Source organism: Corvus hawaiiensis, chromosome 26 (assembly GCF_020740725.1).
Source record: "Corvus hawaiiensis isolate bCorHaw1 chromosome 26, bCorHaw1.pri.cur, whole genome shotgun sequence".
NCBI lineage: Eukaryota > Metazoa > Chordata > Aves > Passeriformes > Corvidae > Corvus > Corvus hawaiiensis.
This window is the reverse complement of record NC_063238.1, coordinates 45,265,073-45,281,851: the sequence shown is the minus strand read 5'-3', so window position 1 is coordinate 45,281,851 and position 16,779 is coordinate 45,265,073. Positions and strand designations below refer to the sequence as shown.

The following is a 16,779-nucleotide window of genomic DNA, read 5'->3' as shown; positions in this document are numbered from 1 at the left end:
AGCTGTTCCCAGCAGGGAATTGGGACCGGAATTCCGGAGGTTCCTGCGCTCTCTGCCAGGGAAAACCGGGATCATTCCCGGCCTCTGGAATCTTCCTGGAATTTTGGGTGATCCCAGCTTCATCCTGGAATGTCCAAGGTTGGAATTTAAGGGATTTTTGGGGTTTTAATGGGGTTTTTTAGGAGCTGTTCCCAGAGAAAATCGGGATCCGCCGCGATCACGATTGGGCAGAATTCCAGAGGAATTCCAGAGGTTCCTGCGCTCTGCCAGGGAAAACCGGGATCATTCCCGGCCTCTGGAACGCCAAAGGAATTCTGGGTGATCCCAGCTTTATCCTGGAGTCACCCAAGGTTGGAATTTTAGGGGTTTTTGGGGTTTTAATGGGGTTTTTTGGGAGCTGTTCCCAGCAGGGAATTGGGATCCGCCTCGATCCCGAGATTCCCAATGGGATCGGAATTCCGGAGGTTCCTCCGCCCTGCCAAGGAAAACCGGATCATTCCCGGCCTCTGGAATGCCAACGGAATTCTGGGCGATCCCAGGTTTGGGGTGGAGTCGCCCAAGGCTGGAATTTAAGGGGTTTTTGGGATTTTAATGGGAATAAAGGGATTTGAATGGGGTTTTTTGGGAGCTGTTCCCAGCAGGGAATTGGGATCGGAATTCCAGAGGTTCCTCCGGTCTCTGCCAGGGAAAACCGGGATCATTCCCGGCCTCTGGAATGCCAATGGAATTCTGGGCGATCCCAGCTTTATCCTGGAATCCCTTTTGGGAAAAGGGATTGATGGGAATAAAGGGATTTTAATGGGAATCAAAGGGATTTATGGGGAAAAAAAGGATTTAAGGGAAATGGGATCTGTGGGGAATAAAGGATTCAAAGGGAAAAAAGGGATTGATGGGAAAAAGGGATTGAAGGGGAAAAGGGGGATTGAAGGGGGAAAAGGGGGATTTATGGGAAAAGGGATCTGTGGGGGAAAAAAGGGATTTGTGGGGAAAAAAGGGATCATTGGGGAAAAGAAAGGGATCTGTGGGAAAAAAGGGATTTAAGGGGAAAAAAGGATTTGTGGGGAAAAAAGGATTTGTGGGGAAAAAAGGGATCATTGGGAAAAGGGATTTTTGGGGAAAAAAGGGATTTTTGGGGAAAAAAGGGATTTTTGGGGAAAAAAGGGATTTATGGAGAAAGGGATCTTTGGGAAAGGGATTTAAGGGAAAAAAAGGGATTTGGGGGGAAAAAAGGGATTTAAGGGAAAAAGGGATTTGGGGGGAAAAAAGGGATTTGGGGGGAAAAAAGGGATTTGGGGGGAAAAAAGGGATTTGGGGGGAAAAAAGGGATTTAAGGGGAAAAAAGGGATTTAAGGGGGAAAAAAAAGGGATTTGAGGGGGAAAAAAAGGGATTTAAGGGGAAAAAAAGGGATTTGGGGGAAAAAGGGGTTTAAGGGAAAAGGGATTTAAGGGAAAGGGATCTGTGGAAAAAAAATGGATTTATGGGAAAAAAGAGATTTAAGGGAAAAAATGGGATTTAAGGAAAAGAGATTTGGGGGGAAAAAAAGGGATTTGGGGGGAAAAAAGGGATTGGGGGAAAAAAAGGGATTTGTGGGGAAAAGGGATTTATGGGGGGAAAAAGGATTGATGGGGAAAAAGGGATTGATGGGAATAAAGGGATTTAAGGGAAAAAATGGGATTTGTGGGAAAAGGGATCTTTGGGAAAAAGGATTTAAGGAAAAGGGATCTGTGGGGAATGGGATTTAAGGGGAAGAGGGATTTAAGGGAATAAAGGGATTTGTGGGGAAAAAAGGGATTTAAGGGAAAAGGGATCTGTGCGGAATAAAGGGATTTATGGGAAACGGGATTTATGGGAAACGGGATCTGTGGGAAAAAAGATTTAAGGAAAAAGGGATCTGTGGGAATAAAGGGATTTAAGGGGAAAAAAAGGATCATTGGGAAAAAAAGGATCATTGGGAAAAGGAATTTAAGGGGAAAAAAGGGATTTAAGGGGAAAAATGGATTTAAGGGGAAAAATGGATTTAAGGGGAAAAAGGGATCATTGGAAAAAAGGGATTTTGTGGGGAATCAAGGGATTTAAAGGAAAAAAAGGGATTTAAGGGAAAAAAAGGGATTTGTGGGAAGAAAAGATATTTAAGGGAAAGAAGGCATTTAAGGGGAAAAAGAGATTTGTGGGAAAAGGGATTTATGGGGAAAAAGGGATTTAAAGAAAGGATTTGTGGGGAAAAAGGGATCTTTGGGAAAAAGGATCTGTGGGGAAAAGGGATTGGGGGAAAAAAGGGATCTGTGGAAAAAAAATGGATTTATGGGAAAAAAGGGATTTAAGGGAAAAAATGGGATTTAAGGGAAAAAATGAGATTTAAGGGAAAAGGGATCTTTGGGAAAAAAGGGATTTGGGGGAAAAAGGATTTATGGGAAACGGGATTTAAGGGAAAAAAGGGATCGGTGGGAAAAGGGATTTAAGGGAAAAGGGGTTGATGGGAATAAAGGGATTAAAGGGAAAACACAGGGATTTAAGGGGAAAAAGGGGAATTTAAGGGGAAAGGGAGATTTAAGGGGAAAAAGGGGGATTTAAAGAGAAAAAAAGGATTTATGGGGAAAAAAGGGATTTATGGGGAAAGGGATCTTTGGGAAAAAGGATCTGTGGGGAAAAGGATTTAAGGGAAAAGGGATTTGGGGGGAAAAAGGGGATTTAAGGGGAAAAAGGGGATTTAAGGGGAAAAAGGGGATTTAAGGGGAAAAATGGGATTTAAGGGGAAAAATGGGATTTAAGGGAAAAGGGATCTTTGGGAAAAAAGGGATTTGGGGGAAAAAGGATTTATGGGAAACGGGATTTAAGGGAAAAAGGGATCAGTGGGAAAAGGGATTTAAGGGAAAAGGGGTTGATGGGAATAAAGGGATTAAAGGGAAAAAACGGGGATTTAAGGGGAAAAAGGGGAATTTAAGGGGAAAGGGAGATTTAAGGGGAAAAAGGGGGATTTAAAGAGAAAAAAAGGATTTATGGGGAAAAAAGGGATTTATGGGGAAAGGGATCTTTGGGAAAAAGGATCTGTGGGGAAAAGGATTTAAGGGAAAAGGGATTTGTGGGAAAAAAAGGGATTTGGGGGGAAAAAAGGGATTTGGGGGGAAAAAAGGGATTTAAGGGGAAAAATGGGATTTAAGGGGAAAAATGGGATTTAAGGGGAAAAATGGGATTTAAGGGGAAAGGGATCTTTGGGAAAAAAGGGATTTGGGGGAAAAAGGATTTATGGGAAACGGGATTTAAGGGAAAAAGGGATCGGTGGGAAAAGGGATTTAAGGGAAAAGGGGTTGATGGGAATAAAGGGATTAAAGGGAAAAAACGGGGATTTAAGGGGAAAAAAGGGGATTTATGGGAAAAGGGAGATTTAAGGGGAAAAAGGGGGATTTAAAGAGAAAAAAAGGATTTATGGGGAAAAAAGGGATTTATGGGGAAAGGGATCTTTGGGAAAAAGGATCTGTGGGGAAAGGGATTTGTGGGAAAAAAGGGATTTAAGGGGAAAAAGGGATTTAAGGGGAAAAAGGGGATTTAAGGGGAAAAAGGGGATTTAAGGGGAAAAAGGGGATTTAAGGGAAAAGGGATCTTTGGGAAAAAAGGGATTTGGGGGAAAAAGGATTTATGGGAAACGGGATTTAAGGGAAAAAGGGATCGGTGGGAAAAGGGATTTAAGGGAAAAGGGGTTGATGGGAATAAAGGGATTAAAGGGAAAAAACGGGGATTTAAGGGGAAAAAGGGGAATTTAAGGGAAAAGGGAGATTTAAGGGGAAAAAGGGGGATTTAAAGAGAAAAAAAGGATTTATGGGGAAAAAAGGGATTTATGGGGAAAGGGATCTTTGGGAAAAAGGATCTATGGGGAAAAGGATTTAAGGGAAAAGGGATTTGTGGGAAAAAAAAGGGATTTGGGGGGAAAAAAGGGATTTGGGGGGAAAAAAGGGATTTAAGGGGAAAAATGGATTTAAGGGGAAAAATGGGATTTAAGGGGAAAGGGATCTTTGGGAAAAAAGGGATTTGGGGGAAAAAGGATTTATGGGAAACGGGATTTAAGGGAAAAAGGGATCGGTGGGAAAAGGGATTTAAGGGAAAAGGGGTTGATGGGAATAAAGGGATTAAAGGGAAAAAACGGGGATTTAAGGGGAAAAAAGGGGATTTATGGGAAAAGGGAGATTTAAGGGGAAAAAGGGGGATTTAAAGAGAAAAAAAGGATTTATGGGGAAAAAAGGGATTTATGGGGAAAGGGATCTTTGGGAAAAGAGATTTGTGGGAAAAAAGGGATTTATGGGAAAAAAAAGGGATTGGGGGGAAAAAAGGGATTTAAGGGGAAAAAAGGGATTTGGGGGAAAAAGGATTTACGGGAAACGGGATTTAAGGGAAAAATGGATTTATGGGGAAAAAAAGGGATTTGTGGGGGAAAAAGGGATTTAAGGGAAAAGGGATCTGTGCGGAATAAAGGGATTTATGGGAAAAGGGATTTATGGGAAACCCCCAAAAATCCCAAACCCCGGCCCGATCCCATCCCAAATCCACAGGGATGGGAAATCCTGGGAATGGGGATCCCAAATCCCGGCCCTGCTCCCATCCCAAATCCACAGCGATGGGAAATCCCAAAAAAATCCCCCAAAATCCCCAAAATTCCCAAAAAAATCCCCCAAAAAAATCCCCAAAAATCTCCAAAATCCAAAATCCTGGGAATGGGGATCCCCAAATTCAGCCCTGAGCCCATCCCAAATCCACAGCGATGGGAAATCCCAAAAAAATCCAAAAAATGCCCCCAAAAATCCCCAAAATTGCCCCAAAAACCCCCAAAAATTCCCCAAAATCCCAAACCCCGGCCCTGATCCCAAATCCCAAATTCCACAGGGATGGGAAATCCTGGGAATGGGGATCCCAAATCCCGGCCCTGCTCCCATCCCACCCCCCCAGCGATGGCGATTCCAGCCGGGAATGGCCGCTCCAGCCCGGAATTTCCAGGAATTCCGGCCGTTGCCAGGGGAAACATTCCCGAAAATCCCACCTGGAGCTGCCCCGGGAGAAAGGAGCCTGGAAGAGCAGGACAGGGATAACCCGGAGCAAATTCCAGCGGGATGGGGCTGGAGCTCATCCCGGGAATTCCTGCCTGGAAAAGCCCAACTCCAACGGGAAAACCACGGCACAGAAGGAAGCTCCGGGGGGGAAAAAAGGGATTGGAGGTGGGTTGGGGAAATTCCGGGAAAATTCCACGGCGGGGCGAAGGGAAAAAGGGGGAATTTTCCCAGGGGAATGCTGGGAATGGTGGCAGAGGCCGGGATCCGCCTGGGGGGGGGGGAGAAATCCCGGGAAAAGGCAGGGAATTCCTGAGAGCTGGGAAAGGGCAGGGAATGGAAAAAACTGGGAATTGCTTCCATCTGAAATAGGGCAGGGATTCCTGAAAGCTGGGAAAAACCCCCTGGGAATTCCTTAAAGCTACGAAATCCAGGGAATTCCTTAAAGCTGGGAAAAAACCCGGGAATTTCTTAAACCTGGAAAAAACCCGAATTCCTTAAAGCTGGAAAATCCAAGGAATTTCTTAAAGCTGGAAAAAAAACTGGGAATTCCTTAAAGCTGGGAAATCCAGGGAATTCCTTAAAGCTGGGAAAAAACCCGGGAATTTCTTAAAGCTGGAAAAAAACCTGGGAATTCCTTAAAGCTGCAAAATCCAGGGAATGCCTTAAATCTAAAAAGGGGCAGGAATTCCCTAAATCTGGAAAATCCCGGGGAATTCCTTAAAGCTGGAAAAAAAACCTGGGAATTCCTTAAAGCTGGAAAAAGGGGCAGGAATTCCCTAAAGCTGGAAAAAGCCGGGAATTCCTCAAAGCTGGAAAGACCCAAGGAATTCCTTAAAGCTGGAAAAAACCCCGGGAATTCCTTAAAGCTAAAAAAAGGGGCAAGAATTCCTTAAACCTGGAAAACCGAGGGAATTCCTTACAGCTGGAAAAAGCAGCAGGAATTCCCTAAACCTGGAAAATCCAGGGAATTCCTCAAAGCTGGAAAAAAACCCAGGGAATTCCTCAAACTTGGAAAAAGGGGCAGGAATTCCTTAAAGCTGGAAAAAACCCTGGGAATTCCTTAAAGCTGCAAAAACCCCAGGAATTCTTTAAAGCTGGAAAAGGGCAGGAATTCCTCAAATCTAGAAAATCCAGGGAATTCCTTAAACCTAAAAAAGGGGCAGGAATTCCTTAAAGCTGGAAAAAACCCTGGGAATTCCTTAAACCTGGAAAAAGGGGCAGGAATTCCTTAAAGCTGGAAAAAGCAGGGAATTCCTTAAACCTGGAAAAAACCCGGGAATTCGTTAAAGCTGGAAAAGGGCAGGAATTCCTCAAATCTAGAAAATCCAAGGAATTCCTTAAATCTACAAAAGGGGCAGGAATTCCTTAAAGCTGGAAAAAGCAGGGAATTCCTTAAACCTGGAAAAAACCCCGGGAATTTCTTAAAGCTGCAAAAACCCCAGGAGTTCTTTAAAGCTGGAAAAGGGCAGGAATTCCTCAAATCTAGAAAATCCAGGGAATTCCTTAAACCTAAAAAAGGGGCAGGAATTCCTTAAAGCTGGAAAAAACCCTGGGAATTCCTTAAAGCTGGAAAAAGCAGGGAATTCCTTAAACCTGGAAAAACCCCGGGAATTCCTTAAAGCTGCAAAAACCCCAGGAATTCTTTAAAGCTGGAAAAGGGCAGGAATTCCTCAAATCTAGAAAATCCAGGGAATTCCTTAAATCTACAAAAGGGGCAGGAATTCCCTAAACCTGGAAAAAACCCTGGGAATTCCTTAAACCTGGAAAAAGAAACCCTGGGAATTCCTTAAACGTGGAAAAAGGGGCAGAAATTCCTTAAAGCTGGAAAAACCCGGGAATATCTTAAAGCTGGAAAAACCCTGGGAATTCCTTAAAGCCGGAAAAAAACCCAGGGAATTCCTCAAACCTGGAAAAAGCAGGGAATTCCTTAAATCTAAAAACGGGGCAGGAATTCCTTAAAGCTGGAAAAAGCAGGGAATTCCTTAAACCTGGAAAAACCCCGGGAATTCCTCAAAGCTGGAAAAACCCGGGAAGTCCTTAAAGCTGGAAAAGGGCAGGAATTCCTCAAATCTAGAAAACCCCGGGAATTCCTTAAACCTAAAAAAGGGGCAGGAATTCCCTAAACCTGGAAAAAACCCTGGGAATTCCCTTAAACCTTAAAAAACCCCCCAGGAATTCCCAAATCCCAACAAAACCCAGGGAACAATCCCTACTTTTTTTTCTTTTTCTTTTTTTTTTTTTTTTTTTGGGATGTGAAATTCCAGCGGCTGAGGGGCAAAAAAAAAAAACCCCCCCTTGGTCCTACCCTGGGAGAGCTCCGTGGGAAATGGGATTTTCCAGGAATTCCCAACGTTATTCCAGGAGTTTTTTTCCCCCCTCCTCGCTCCCTGAGCTGGGAATTCCCGGCCGTTAATTGCTAATCCCAATTAACGCTCCGAGCTCATTCCAGAGGCTCAAAGGGGCTCTGGGAGAGTTGGGAATTCCAGGAATTCCCGGTGTTTTTTTTTTTTCCCTCTTCCGGCATTCCCGAATCCCAGAAATCCTCAGGGGTTTCCCGAGGCTTTTCCAGCTTTTTCCAAAGGGAGATTCCCGGGCGATCCCGGAGCCCTCAGGGCTTCCCATGGAATGCTTGGGAAGGGATTTCGGGATGATCCCATTCCCACGGGGTGGATCCCGGAATCCTGGGATGCTCCAGGGATTTTCTGGGAATTCGCTGGAGGGCGGGAATGGCTTCCCAAGGTCCCGAAATTCCATGGGGAAGCCGTTCCCTGGCTCCTGCCCCTGCAGCCTTTATGCCAAGGCCCTCTCCAGCCCCTCAAAATTCCCTAAAAAACCCTGAAAATTCCCTAAAAGGACCCCTCAAAATTCCCTAATAAACCCCTCAAAACTCCCTAAAAAAGACCCTGAAAATTGCCTAAAAAGACTGTCAAAATTCCCTAAAAAGCCCCTCAAAATTCCCTAAAAGGACCCCTCAAAATTCCCTTAAAAACCCCTGAAAATTCCCTAAGGACCCCTCAAAATTCCCTAAAAGGACCCCTGAAAATTCTCTAAAAGGACCCCTGAAAATTTCCTAATAACCCCCCTGAAAATTCCATAAAAAACCCCTCAAAATTCCCTAAAAAGACCCTCAAAATTCCCTAAAAAACCCTGAAAATTCCCTAAAATGACCCCTCAAAATTCCCTAAAAAAGACCCTGAAAATTCCCTAAAAAAACCCCTGAAATTTCCCTAAAAGGACCCCTCAAAATTCCCTAAAAAAGACCCTGAAAATTCCCTAAAAGGACCCCTGAAAATTTCCTAATAACCCCCCTCAAAATTCCCTAAAAGGACCCCTAAAAATTCCCTAATAAGCCCCTCAAAATTTCCTAAAAAAACCCTCAAAATTCCCTAAAAGGACCCCTGAAAATTCCCTAAAAAGCCCCTCAAAATTCCCTAAAAGGATCCCTCAAACTTCCCTAAAAAGACCCCTAAAAATTCCCTAATAAACCCCTCCAAATTCCCTAAAAAAACCCTGAAAATTCCCTAAAAACACCCTCCAAATTCCCTAAAAAAAAGACCCTGAAAATTCCCTAAAAGAACCCCTCAAAATTCCCTAAAAAGACCCTGAAAATTCCCTAAAAGGACCCCTCAAAAGTCCCTAATAAACCCCCCAAAACTGCCTAAAAAAGACCCTGAAAATTCCCTAAAAACCCCTCAAAATTCCCTAAAAACCCCTCAAAATTCCCTAAAAAACCCCTCAAAATTCCCTAAAAAACCCCTCAGAATTCCCTAAAACCCCCCCAGGCTCCTGCCCCTGCAGCCTTTATGCCGAGCCCCTCTCCAGCTGTGCTGGAAAAACCTCTGGAAAAGGCCCTGGAAGGGGCTCGGGGCTCTCCTGGAATTCCGCTGCTCCCCCTGCACATTCCCAGCTCATTCCCAGCCTCTCCGCATCCCAGAATTTCTCCCGGCCTTCCCACAAACCCCAAATTATGCCCTCGTTATTCCCTAATTAGCCGCGCCTTCCCGGCTCCCGCTGCTCCAAAGGTCGCCCCAACCATGCCCGCCGTGTTTACGTTTTCATTTCCCTCCTCATCTCCCACATTCCCGCTCCGGGAAAAACGGGAAAAAGCAGGAAAAAAGCAGGAAAAAAGCACGATTTTATCGGGAATCACCTCACGAACCGCCTGGGCCTCAGCAGCGGCGCCCGGGACAGGCCGCGGCCGTTCGCCCTCAGCCGGGCCGGGCCCCCACTTCTCCACCGCGGATGGCCGGGAATTCTTCCCGCCGGCATTCCCAGGAATCCTCCCCGCATTCCCGAGGACTCACCGGGCTCCAGCAGATCAAGGCGTCGGTGTCGGGATCCTCCACCAGCGTCCAGAGCTTGGTGAGGAAAGCGGGCACGTTGCTGGCGCCGGGCCCCGCGCCCGCTGCCGCCGCCGCCGCTCCGGGCCCGTCCATGGCCGTGGCCCTCACGGCGGAGGCGGGAAGGGCTCGGGGGGACCCCGGGAGGGAGCGAGGGGGGGTTAAAAAGGGCGGGAAGGGCCGGGAGCGGCGGGAGCGGCCGCAGCGGCGGGGCGCGGCATGGCCGCCGCCATCTTGGGGGGGGGCGGTGTGAGGGGGAGGCGCGCGGCGCATGCGCGGCCACGCCCGCAGGGCGCGGGACACGCCCACTGCGCGGTGGGGGCGGGAGGGGCGGGGCTTTGGGGCGAGGACACGCCCCTTTTGTGAGATGGACACGTCCCTGTGTGAGAGAACCACGCCCCTTTTGTGAGATGGACACGTCCCTGTGTGAGAGAACCACGCCCCCTTTGTGAGAGAACCACGCCCCTTTTGTGAGATGGACACGTCCCTGTGTGAGAGAACCACGCCCCTTTTGTGAGAGAACCACGCCCCTGTGTGAGAGAACCACGCCCCCTTTGTGAGAGAACCACGCCCCTTTTGTGAGAGAACCACGCCCCTGTGTGAGATGGACACGCCCCTGTGTGAGAGAACCACGCCCCTTTTGTGAGATGGACACGCCCCTGTGTGAGAGAACCACGCCTCTTTTGTGAGAGAACCACGCCCCTTTTGTGAGATGGACACGTCCCTGTGTGAGAGAACCACGCCCCTTTTGTGAGAGAACCACGCCCCTTTTGTGAGATGGACATGTCCCTGTGTGAGAGAACCACGCCCCTTTTGTGAGATGGACACGCCCCTGTGTGAGAGAACCACGCCCCTTTTGTGAGATGGACACGTCCCTGTGTGAGAGAACCACGCCTCTTTTGTGAGAGAACCACGCCCCTTTTGTGAGATGGACACGTCCCTGTGTGAGAGAACCACGCCCCTTTTGTGAGAGAACCACGCCCCTGTGTGAGAGAACCACGCCCCCTTTGTGAGAGAACCACGCCCCTTTTGTGAGAGAACCACGCCCCTGTGTGAGATGGACACGCCCCTGTGTGAGAGAACCACGCCCCTTTTGTGAGATGGACACGCCCCTGTGTGAGAGAACCACGCCTCTTTTGTGAGAGAACCACGCCCCTTTTGTGAGATGGACACGTCCCTGTGTGAGAGAACCACGCCCCTTTTGTGAGAGAACCACGCCCCTTTTGTGAGATGGACATGTCCCTGTGTGAGAGAACCACGCCCCTTTTGTGAGATGGACACGCCCCTGTGTGAGAGAACCACGCCCCTTTTGTGAGATGGACACGTCCCTGTGTGAGAGAACCACGCCTCTTTTGTGAGAGAACCACGCCCCTTTTGTGAGATGGACACGTCCCTGTGTGAGAGAACCACGCCCCTTTTGTGAGAGAACCACGCCCCTTTTGTGAGATGGACACGTCCCTGTGTGAGAGAACCACGCCCCTTTTGTGAGAGAACCACGCCCCTTTTGTGAGATGGACACGTCCCTGTGTGAGAGAACCACGCCCCTTTGTGAGAGAACCACGCCCCCTTTGTGAGAGAACCACGCCCCTGTGTGAGAGAACCACGCCCCTTTTGTGAGAGAACCACGCCCCTTTTGTGAGAGAACCACGCCCCTGTGTGAGATAGCCACGCCCCTGTGTGAGAGAGCCACGCCCCCTTTGTGAGAGAACCACGCCCCTTTTGTGAGATGGACAAGTCCCTGTGTGAGAGAACCACGCCCCTTTTGTGAGAGAACCACGCCCCTTTTGTGAGAGAACCACGCCCCTTTTGTGAGAGAACCACGCCCCTTTGTGAGACAGCCACGCCCCCTTTGTGAGAGAACCACGCCCCCTTTGTGAGAGAACCACGCCCCTTTGTGAGACAGCCACGCCCCCGTGTGAGAGAACCACGCCCCCTTTGTGAGAGAACCACGCCCCTTTTGTGAGATAGCCACGCCCCCTTTGCGCGATAACCACGCCCAGCCCCATCTCTGATAAGGGCTTCAGTGCGAGGACACGCCCCTTATGCGATAACCACGCCCCCCGCACGGTGGCCACGCCCAGCCTGGTCTCTGATAAGGGCTTTAGGGTGAGGACACGCCCCCTGACACCTGGCCACGCCTCCTGCCCACAGGGACACGCCCCCTGACACCTGGCCACGCCTCCTGCCCACAGGGACACGCCCCCTCACACCTGGCCACGCCTCCTGCCCACAGGGACACGCCCCCTCACACCTGGCTACCCTCTGGGCATTTTTGGCGATCCCTGGGCGTGGCTCTCCCAGGGTCACGCCCCCAAAGGCGTAGCCCCGCCCCTTTTTCCTGACCACGCCCCTTTCCCATTGCGGACAACGATCGCAGGCCACGCCCCCTTCCTCAGGACACGCCCCCTTTCTCAGGACACGCCCCCTTTCTCAAGCCACGCCCCCTCGGTGCCGCTCACGCTGCGTTTGGCGCCGCTGCCGCAGCGCGCATGCGCGCGTCCGGCGGCGCGGCCGCTCCTGCGCATGCGCGCTCGGCTTTTGCGCTTTCCCGCCGCGCCTCTCCCTTCCCATTATCGTTCCCGCTTCCCGTTATCGTTCCCGTTATCTTTTCTCGTTCCCGTTATCGTGCCCTCCTCAGGAGCGGCATTCCCGCCGTCGGTAGCGGCGCGGGGAAGGCGGAAGAGCGGTGGGCGGGGGCGTGGCCGCACCTCTGACCCGCGCCCACGTGTTCGGCGGCGCACGCGGAGCCGCCAGCATGGAGCAGGTCCGGGGGTGACCGGGGAGGGGGACACACGCAGGGGGTTGTCATGGCAACGGGGAGCGAGGGGGACACTCACGGGATTGCCGTGGCAACGGGCAGGGGGCTGGGCTGGTCCCGGTGAGGGGGGACCGGGATTTGGGAGGGCGTCCGGCCTGGTCCCCGTCAGGGGGAAACCGGCTGTGAGGGGGGTTTGGGCTTGTCCTAAGGGGGACCCGGCAGTGAGAGGGGATTTGGCCTCCTGAGGGGGGGACCCGGCAGTGAGGGGTCCGGCCTGGTGTCGGTGAGGGGGATCCCGGCAATGAGGGGGGTTCTGGCCTTGTCCTGAGGGAAAAAACCCATAATATGGAGGAGTTTGGGTTCCTGATGGGGAAAACCCATAATATGGAGGAGTTTGGGTTCTTGAGGGGGAACCCAGTAATGGGGGGGGTCCAGCCTGGTCTCTGTGAGGGAGAACCCGGCAGTGAGGGGGGTTCTGGCCTTGTCGTGAGGGGAAAAACCCCTAATATGGAGGAGTTTGGGTTCCTGAGGGGAAAAACCCCTAATATGGAGGAGTTTGGGTTCCTGATGGGGAAAACCCATAATATGGAGGAGTTTGGGTTCTTGAGGGGGAACCCAGCAATGGGGAGGGGGTCCAGCCTGGTCTCTGTGAGGGGGAAACCCAACAGTGAGGGGAGGTTTGGGTTCCTGAGGGGAAAAACCCATAATATGGAGGAGTTTGGGTTCCTGAGGGGGGAACCCAACCCTGTTCTGGTGTGTGGGGACCCAAGAATGGAGGGGGGTCCAGCCTGGTCTCTGTGAGGGGGAACCCGGCAATGAGGGGGTCCTGGCCTTGTCCTGAGGGGAAAAACCCTCAATATGGAGGAGTTTGGGTTCCTGAGGGGGAACCCAGTAATGGGGGGGGGGTCCAGCCTGGTCTCTGTGAGGGGGAACCCGGCAGTGAGGGGGGTTCTGGCCTTGTCGTGAGGGGAAAAACCCCTAATATGGAGGAGTTTGGGTTTCTGAGGGGGAACCCGGCCCTGTCCTGGTGTACGGGGATCCAGGAATGGAGGGGGGGGGGGTCCAGCCTGGTCTCTGTGAGGCTGAACCCGGCAGTGAGGGGGGTTCTGGCCTTGTCGTGAGGGGAAAAACCCCTAATATGGAGGAGTTTGGGTTCCTGAGGGGGAACCCGGCCCTGTCCTGGTGTGTGGGGACCCAAGAATGGAGGGGGGTCCAGCCTGGTCTCTGTGAGGGGGAACCCAGCAGTGAGGGGCTTCTGGCCTTGTTGTGAGGGGAAAAACCCATAATATGGAGGAGTCTGGGTTCCTGAGGGGGGACCCAGTAATGGGGGGGTCCAGCCTGGTCTCTGTGAGGGGGAAACCCGGCAGTGAGGGGAGGTTTGGGTTCCTGAGGGGGAAAACCCTTAATATGGAGGAGTTTGGGTTCCTGAGGGGGGAACCCGGCCCTGTCGTGGTGAGGGGGACCCGGCAATGGAGAGGGGGCTCCAGCCTGGTCTCTGTGAGGGAGAACCCGGCAGTGAGGGGGGTTCTGGCCTTGTTGTGAGGGAAAAACCCATAATATGGAGGAGTTTGGGTTCCTGAGGGGGAACCCGGCCCTGTCCTGGTGTACGGGGATCCAGGAATGGAGGGGGGGGGGTCCAGCCTGGTCTCTGTGAGGCTGAACCCGGCAGTGAGGGGGGTTCTGGCCTTGTTGTGAGGGGAAAAACCCCTAATATGGAGGAGTTTGGGTTCCTGAGGGGGAAACCCGGCCCTGTCCTGGTGTGTGGGGACCCAAGAATGGAGGGGGGTCCAACCTGGTCTCTGTGAGGGGGAACCCAGCAGTGAGGGGGTTCTGGCCTTGTTGTGAGGGGAAAAACCCTCAATATGGAGGAGTTTGGGTTCCTGAGGGGGGAAAACCCGTAATATGGAGGAGTTTGGGTTCCTGAGGGGGGAACCTGGCCCTGTCCTGGTGAGGGGGCACCCGGCAATGGAGGGGGGTCCAGCCTGGTCTCTGTGAGGGAGAACCCGGCAATGAGGGGGTCCTGGCCTTGTCCTGAGGGGAAAAACCCTCAATATGGAGGAGTTTGGGTTCCTGAGGGGGAACCCAGTAATGGGGGGGGTCCAGCCTGGTCTCTGTGAGGGTGAACCCAGCAGTGAGGGGGGTTCTGGCCTTGTCCTGAGGGAAAAACCCCATAATATGGAGGAGTTTGGGTTTCTGAGGGGGGACCCAGTAATGGGGGGGGTCCAGTCTGGTCTCTGTGAGGGGGAAACCCGGCAGTGAGGGGAGGTTTGGTCTCCTGAGGGGGGAACCCGGCCCTGTCCTGGTGAGGGGGCACCCGGCAATGGAGGGGGGTCCAGCCTGGTCTCTGTGAGGGGGAAACCCAGCAGTGAGGGGGATCTGGCCTTGTCCTGAGGGGAAAAACCCTCAATATGGAGGAGTTTGGGTTTCTGAGGGGGGACCCAGTAATGGGGGGGGGGGGGGGGGTCCAGCCTGGTCTCTGTGAGGGAGAACCCAGCAGTGAGGGGGTTCTGGCCTTGTTGTGAGGGGAAAAACCCCTAATATGGAGGAGTTTGGGTTCCTGAGGGGGAACCCAGTAATGGGGGGGTCCAGTCTGGTCTCTGTGAGGGTGAACCCAGCAGTGAGGGGGGTTCTGGCCTTGTCCTGAGGGAAAAACCCCATAATATGGAGGAGTTTGGGTTCGTGAGGGGGGACCCAGTAATGGGGGGGGTCCAGCCTGGTCTCTGTGAGGGGGAAACCCAACAGTGAGGGGGATCTGGCCTTGTCCTGAGGGGAAAAACCCTCAATATGGAGGAGTTTGGGTTCCTGAGGGGGGAAAACCCATAATATGGAGGAGTTTGGGTTCCTGAGGGGGGAAAACCCGTAATATGGAGGAGTTTGGGTTCCTGAGGGGGAACCCGGCCCTGTCCTGGTGAGGGGGACCCAGCAATGGGGAGGGGGCTCCAGCCTGGTCTCTGTGAGGCTGAACCCGGCAGTGAGGGGGGTTCTGGCCTTGTCGTGAGGGGAAAAACCCCTAATATGGAGGAGTTTGGGTTCCTGAGGGGGAACCCGGCCCTGTCCTGGTGTGTGGGGACCCAAGAATGGAGGGGGGTCCAGCCTGGTCTCTGTGAGGGGGAACCCAGCAGTGAGGGGCTTCTGGCCTTGTTGTGAGGGAAAAAACCCATAATATGGAGGAGTCTGGGTTCCTGAGGGGGGACCCAGTAATGGGGGGGTCCAGCCTGGTCTCTGTGAGGGGGAAACCCGGCAGTGAGGGGAGGTTTGGGTTCCTGAGGGGGAAAACCCTTAATATGGAGGAGTTTGGGTTCCTGAGGGGGGAACCCGGCCCTGTCGTGGTGAGGGGGACCCGGCAATGGAGAGGGGGCTCCAGCCTGGTCTCTGTGAGGGAGAACCCGGCAGTGAGGGGGGTTCTGGCCTTGTTGTGAGGGAAAAACCCCCTAATATGGAGGAGTTTGGGTTCCTGAGGGGGAACCCGGCCCTGTCCTGGTGTGTGGGGACCCAAGAATGGAGTGGGGTCCAACCTGGTCTCTGTGAGGGGGAACCCAGCAGTGAGGGGGTTCTGGCCTTGTTGTGAGGGGAAAAACCCATAATATGGAGGAGTTTGGGTTCCTGAGGGGGGACCCAGTAATGGGGGGGTCCAGCCTGGTCTCTGTGAGGGGGAAACCCGGCAGTGAGGGGAGGTTTGGGTTCCTGAGGGGGAAAACCCTTGATATGGAGGAGTTTGGGTTCCTGAGGGGGGAACCCGGCCCTGTCCTGGTGAGGGGGACCCAGCAATGGGGAGGGGGCTCCAGCCTGGTCTCTGTGAGGGAGAACCCGGCAGTGAGGGGAGGTTTGGGTTCCTGAGGGGGAAAACCCTTGATATGGAGGAGTTTGGGTTCCTGAGGGGAGAACCCGGCCCTGTCCTGGTGAGGGGGACCCGGCAATGGAGAGGGGTCCAGCCTGGTCTCTGTGAGGGGGAACCCGGCAGTGAGGGGGGTTCTGGCCTTGTTGTGAGGGAAAAAACCCGTAATATGGAGGAGTTTGGGTTTCTGAGGGGGGACCCAGTAATGGGGGGGGTCCAGCCTGGTCTCTGTGAGGGGGAAACCCAACAGTGAGGGGAGGTTTGGTCTCCTGAGGGGGAACCCGGCCCTGTCCTGGTGAGGGGGACCCAGCAATGGGGAGGGGGCTCCAGCCTGGTCTCTGTGAGGCTGAACCCGGCAGTGAGGGGGGTTCTGGCCTTGTTGTGAGGGGAAAAACCCCTAATATGGAGGAGTTTGGGTTCCTGAGGGGGGAACCCGGCCCTGTCCTGGTGTGTGGGGACCCAGCAATGGGGAGGGGGTGTCCTCCTGGTCCTGAGGGGGGTCCCAGCTCCGTGGGGGTGTCTGTGTTGGTTCGTGTGGCCCTGCCGTGGTTTGGGGGTCCCCCTTTTTGTGCCCCTTCCCCGCTGTGACCCCGCTGTGCTTTCCCTTCCAGCCCAGCCCCCCCGGAGGCAGCGAGGAGCTGTCAGAGAGCGAGGAAAGCGTTTATTCCGGGCTGGAGGATTCGGGAAGTGACAGTGAATCCTCCGGGAATGAGGAGGAAGTGGAGGAGGAGGAGGAGGAAGAGGAGGAAGAGGAGGAGGAAGAAGCCCCTGGAAGCCCCTCGGCCCCCCAGCCCCAGGTAAGGACCGTG

General features: G+C 52.5%; 1 protein-coding gene and 1 long non-coding RNA gene across 6 annotated transcripts in view; one reads left to right on the top strand and one right to left on the bottom strand.

Moving 5' to 3' along the window:
- Window positions 1–5,371: 5,371 nt before the first annotated feature.
- On the bottom strand, window positions 5,372–7,172 carry LOC125317446. 4 transcript variants are annotated; one of them, XR_007200089.1, is made up of 6 exons: window positions 7,135–7,172; window positions 6,798–6,858; window positions 6,547–6,574; window positions 6,186–6,271; window positions 6,046–6,103; window positions 5,373–5,424 (listed from the first exon to the last, which is right to left on the bottom strand). It is a non-coding gene; the product is annotated as an uncharacterized LOC125317446 (long non-coding RNA). The 4 variants fall into 4 exon arrangements; XR_007200092.1 differs by lacking the exons at window positions 6,046–6,103; window positions 6,186–6,271; window positions 6,547–6,574 and having other exon boundaries at window positions 5,372–5,424; XR_007200091.1 differs by lacking the exons at window positions 6,046–6,103; window positions 6,186–6,271; window positions 6,547–6,574 and having other exon boundaries at window positions 5,372–5,424; window positions 6,798–6,896; window positions 7,117–7,162.
- Window positions 7,173–9,037: 1,865 nt separating this feature from the next.
- BOP1 (BOP1 ribosomal biogenesis factor) overlaps window positions 9,038–16,779 on the top strand; it is a 117,646-nt gene continuing 109,904 nt past the window's right edge. The window contains exons 1-2 of one of the 2 annotated variants that reach the window (XM_048287238.1): window positions 9,038–9,399; window positions 16,582–16,767. In XM_048287238.1, coding sequence (XP_048143195.1) covers window positions 9,280–9,399; window positions 16,582–16,767 — 306 coding nt within the window. In that variant the 5' untranslated portion in view covers window positions 9,038–9,279. Of the gene's footprint in view, window positions 9,400–11,903; window positions 12,142–16,581; window positions 16,768–16,779 lie in introns of those variants that run through there. The other variant, XM_048287239.1, reaches the window with a different exon arrangement.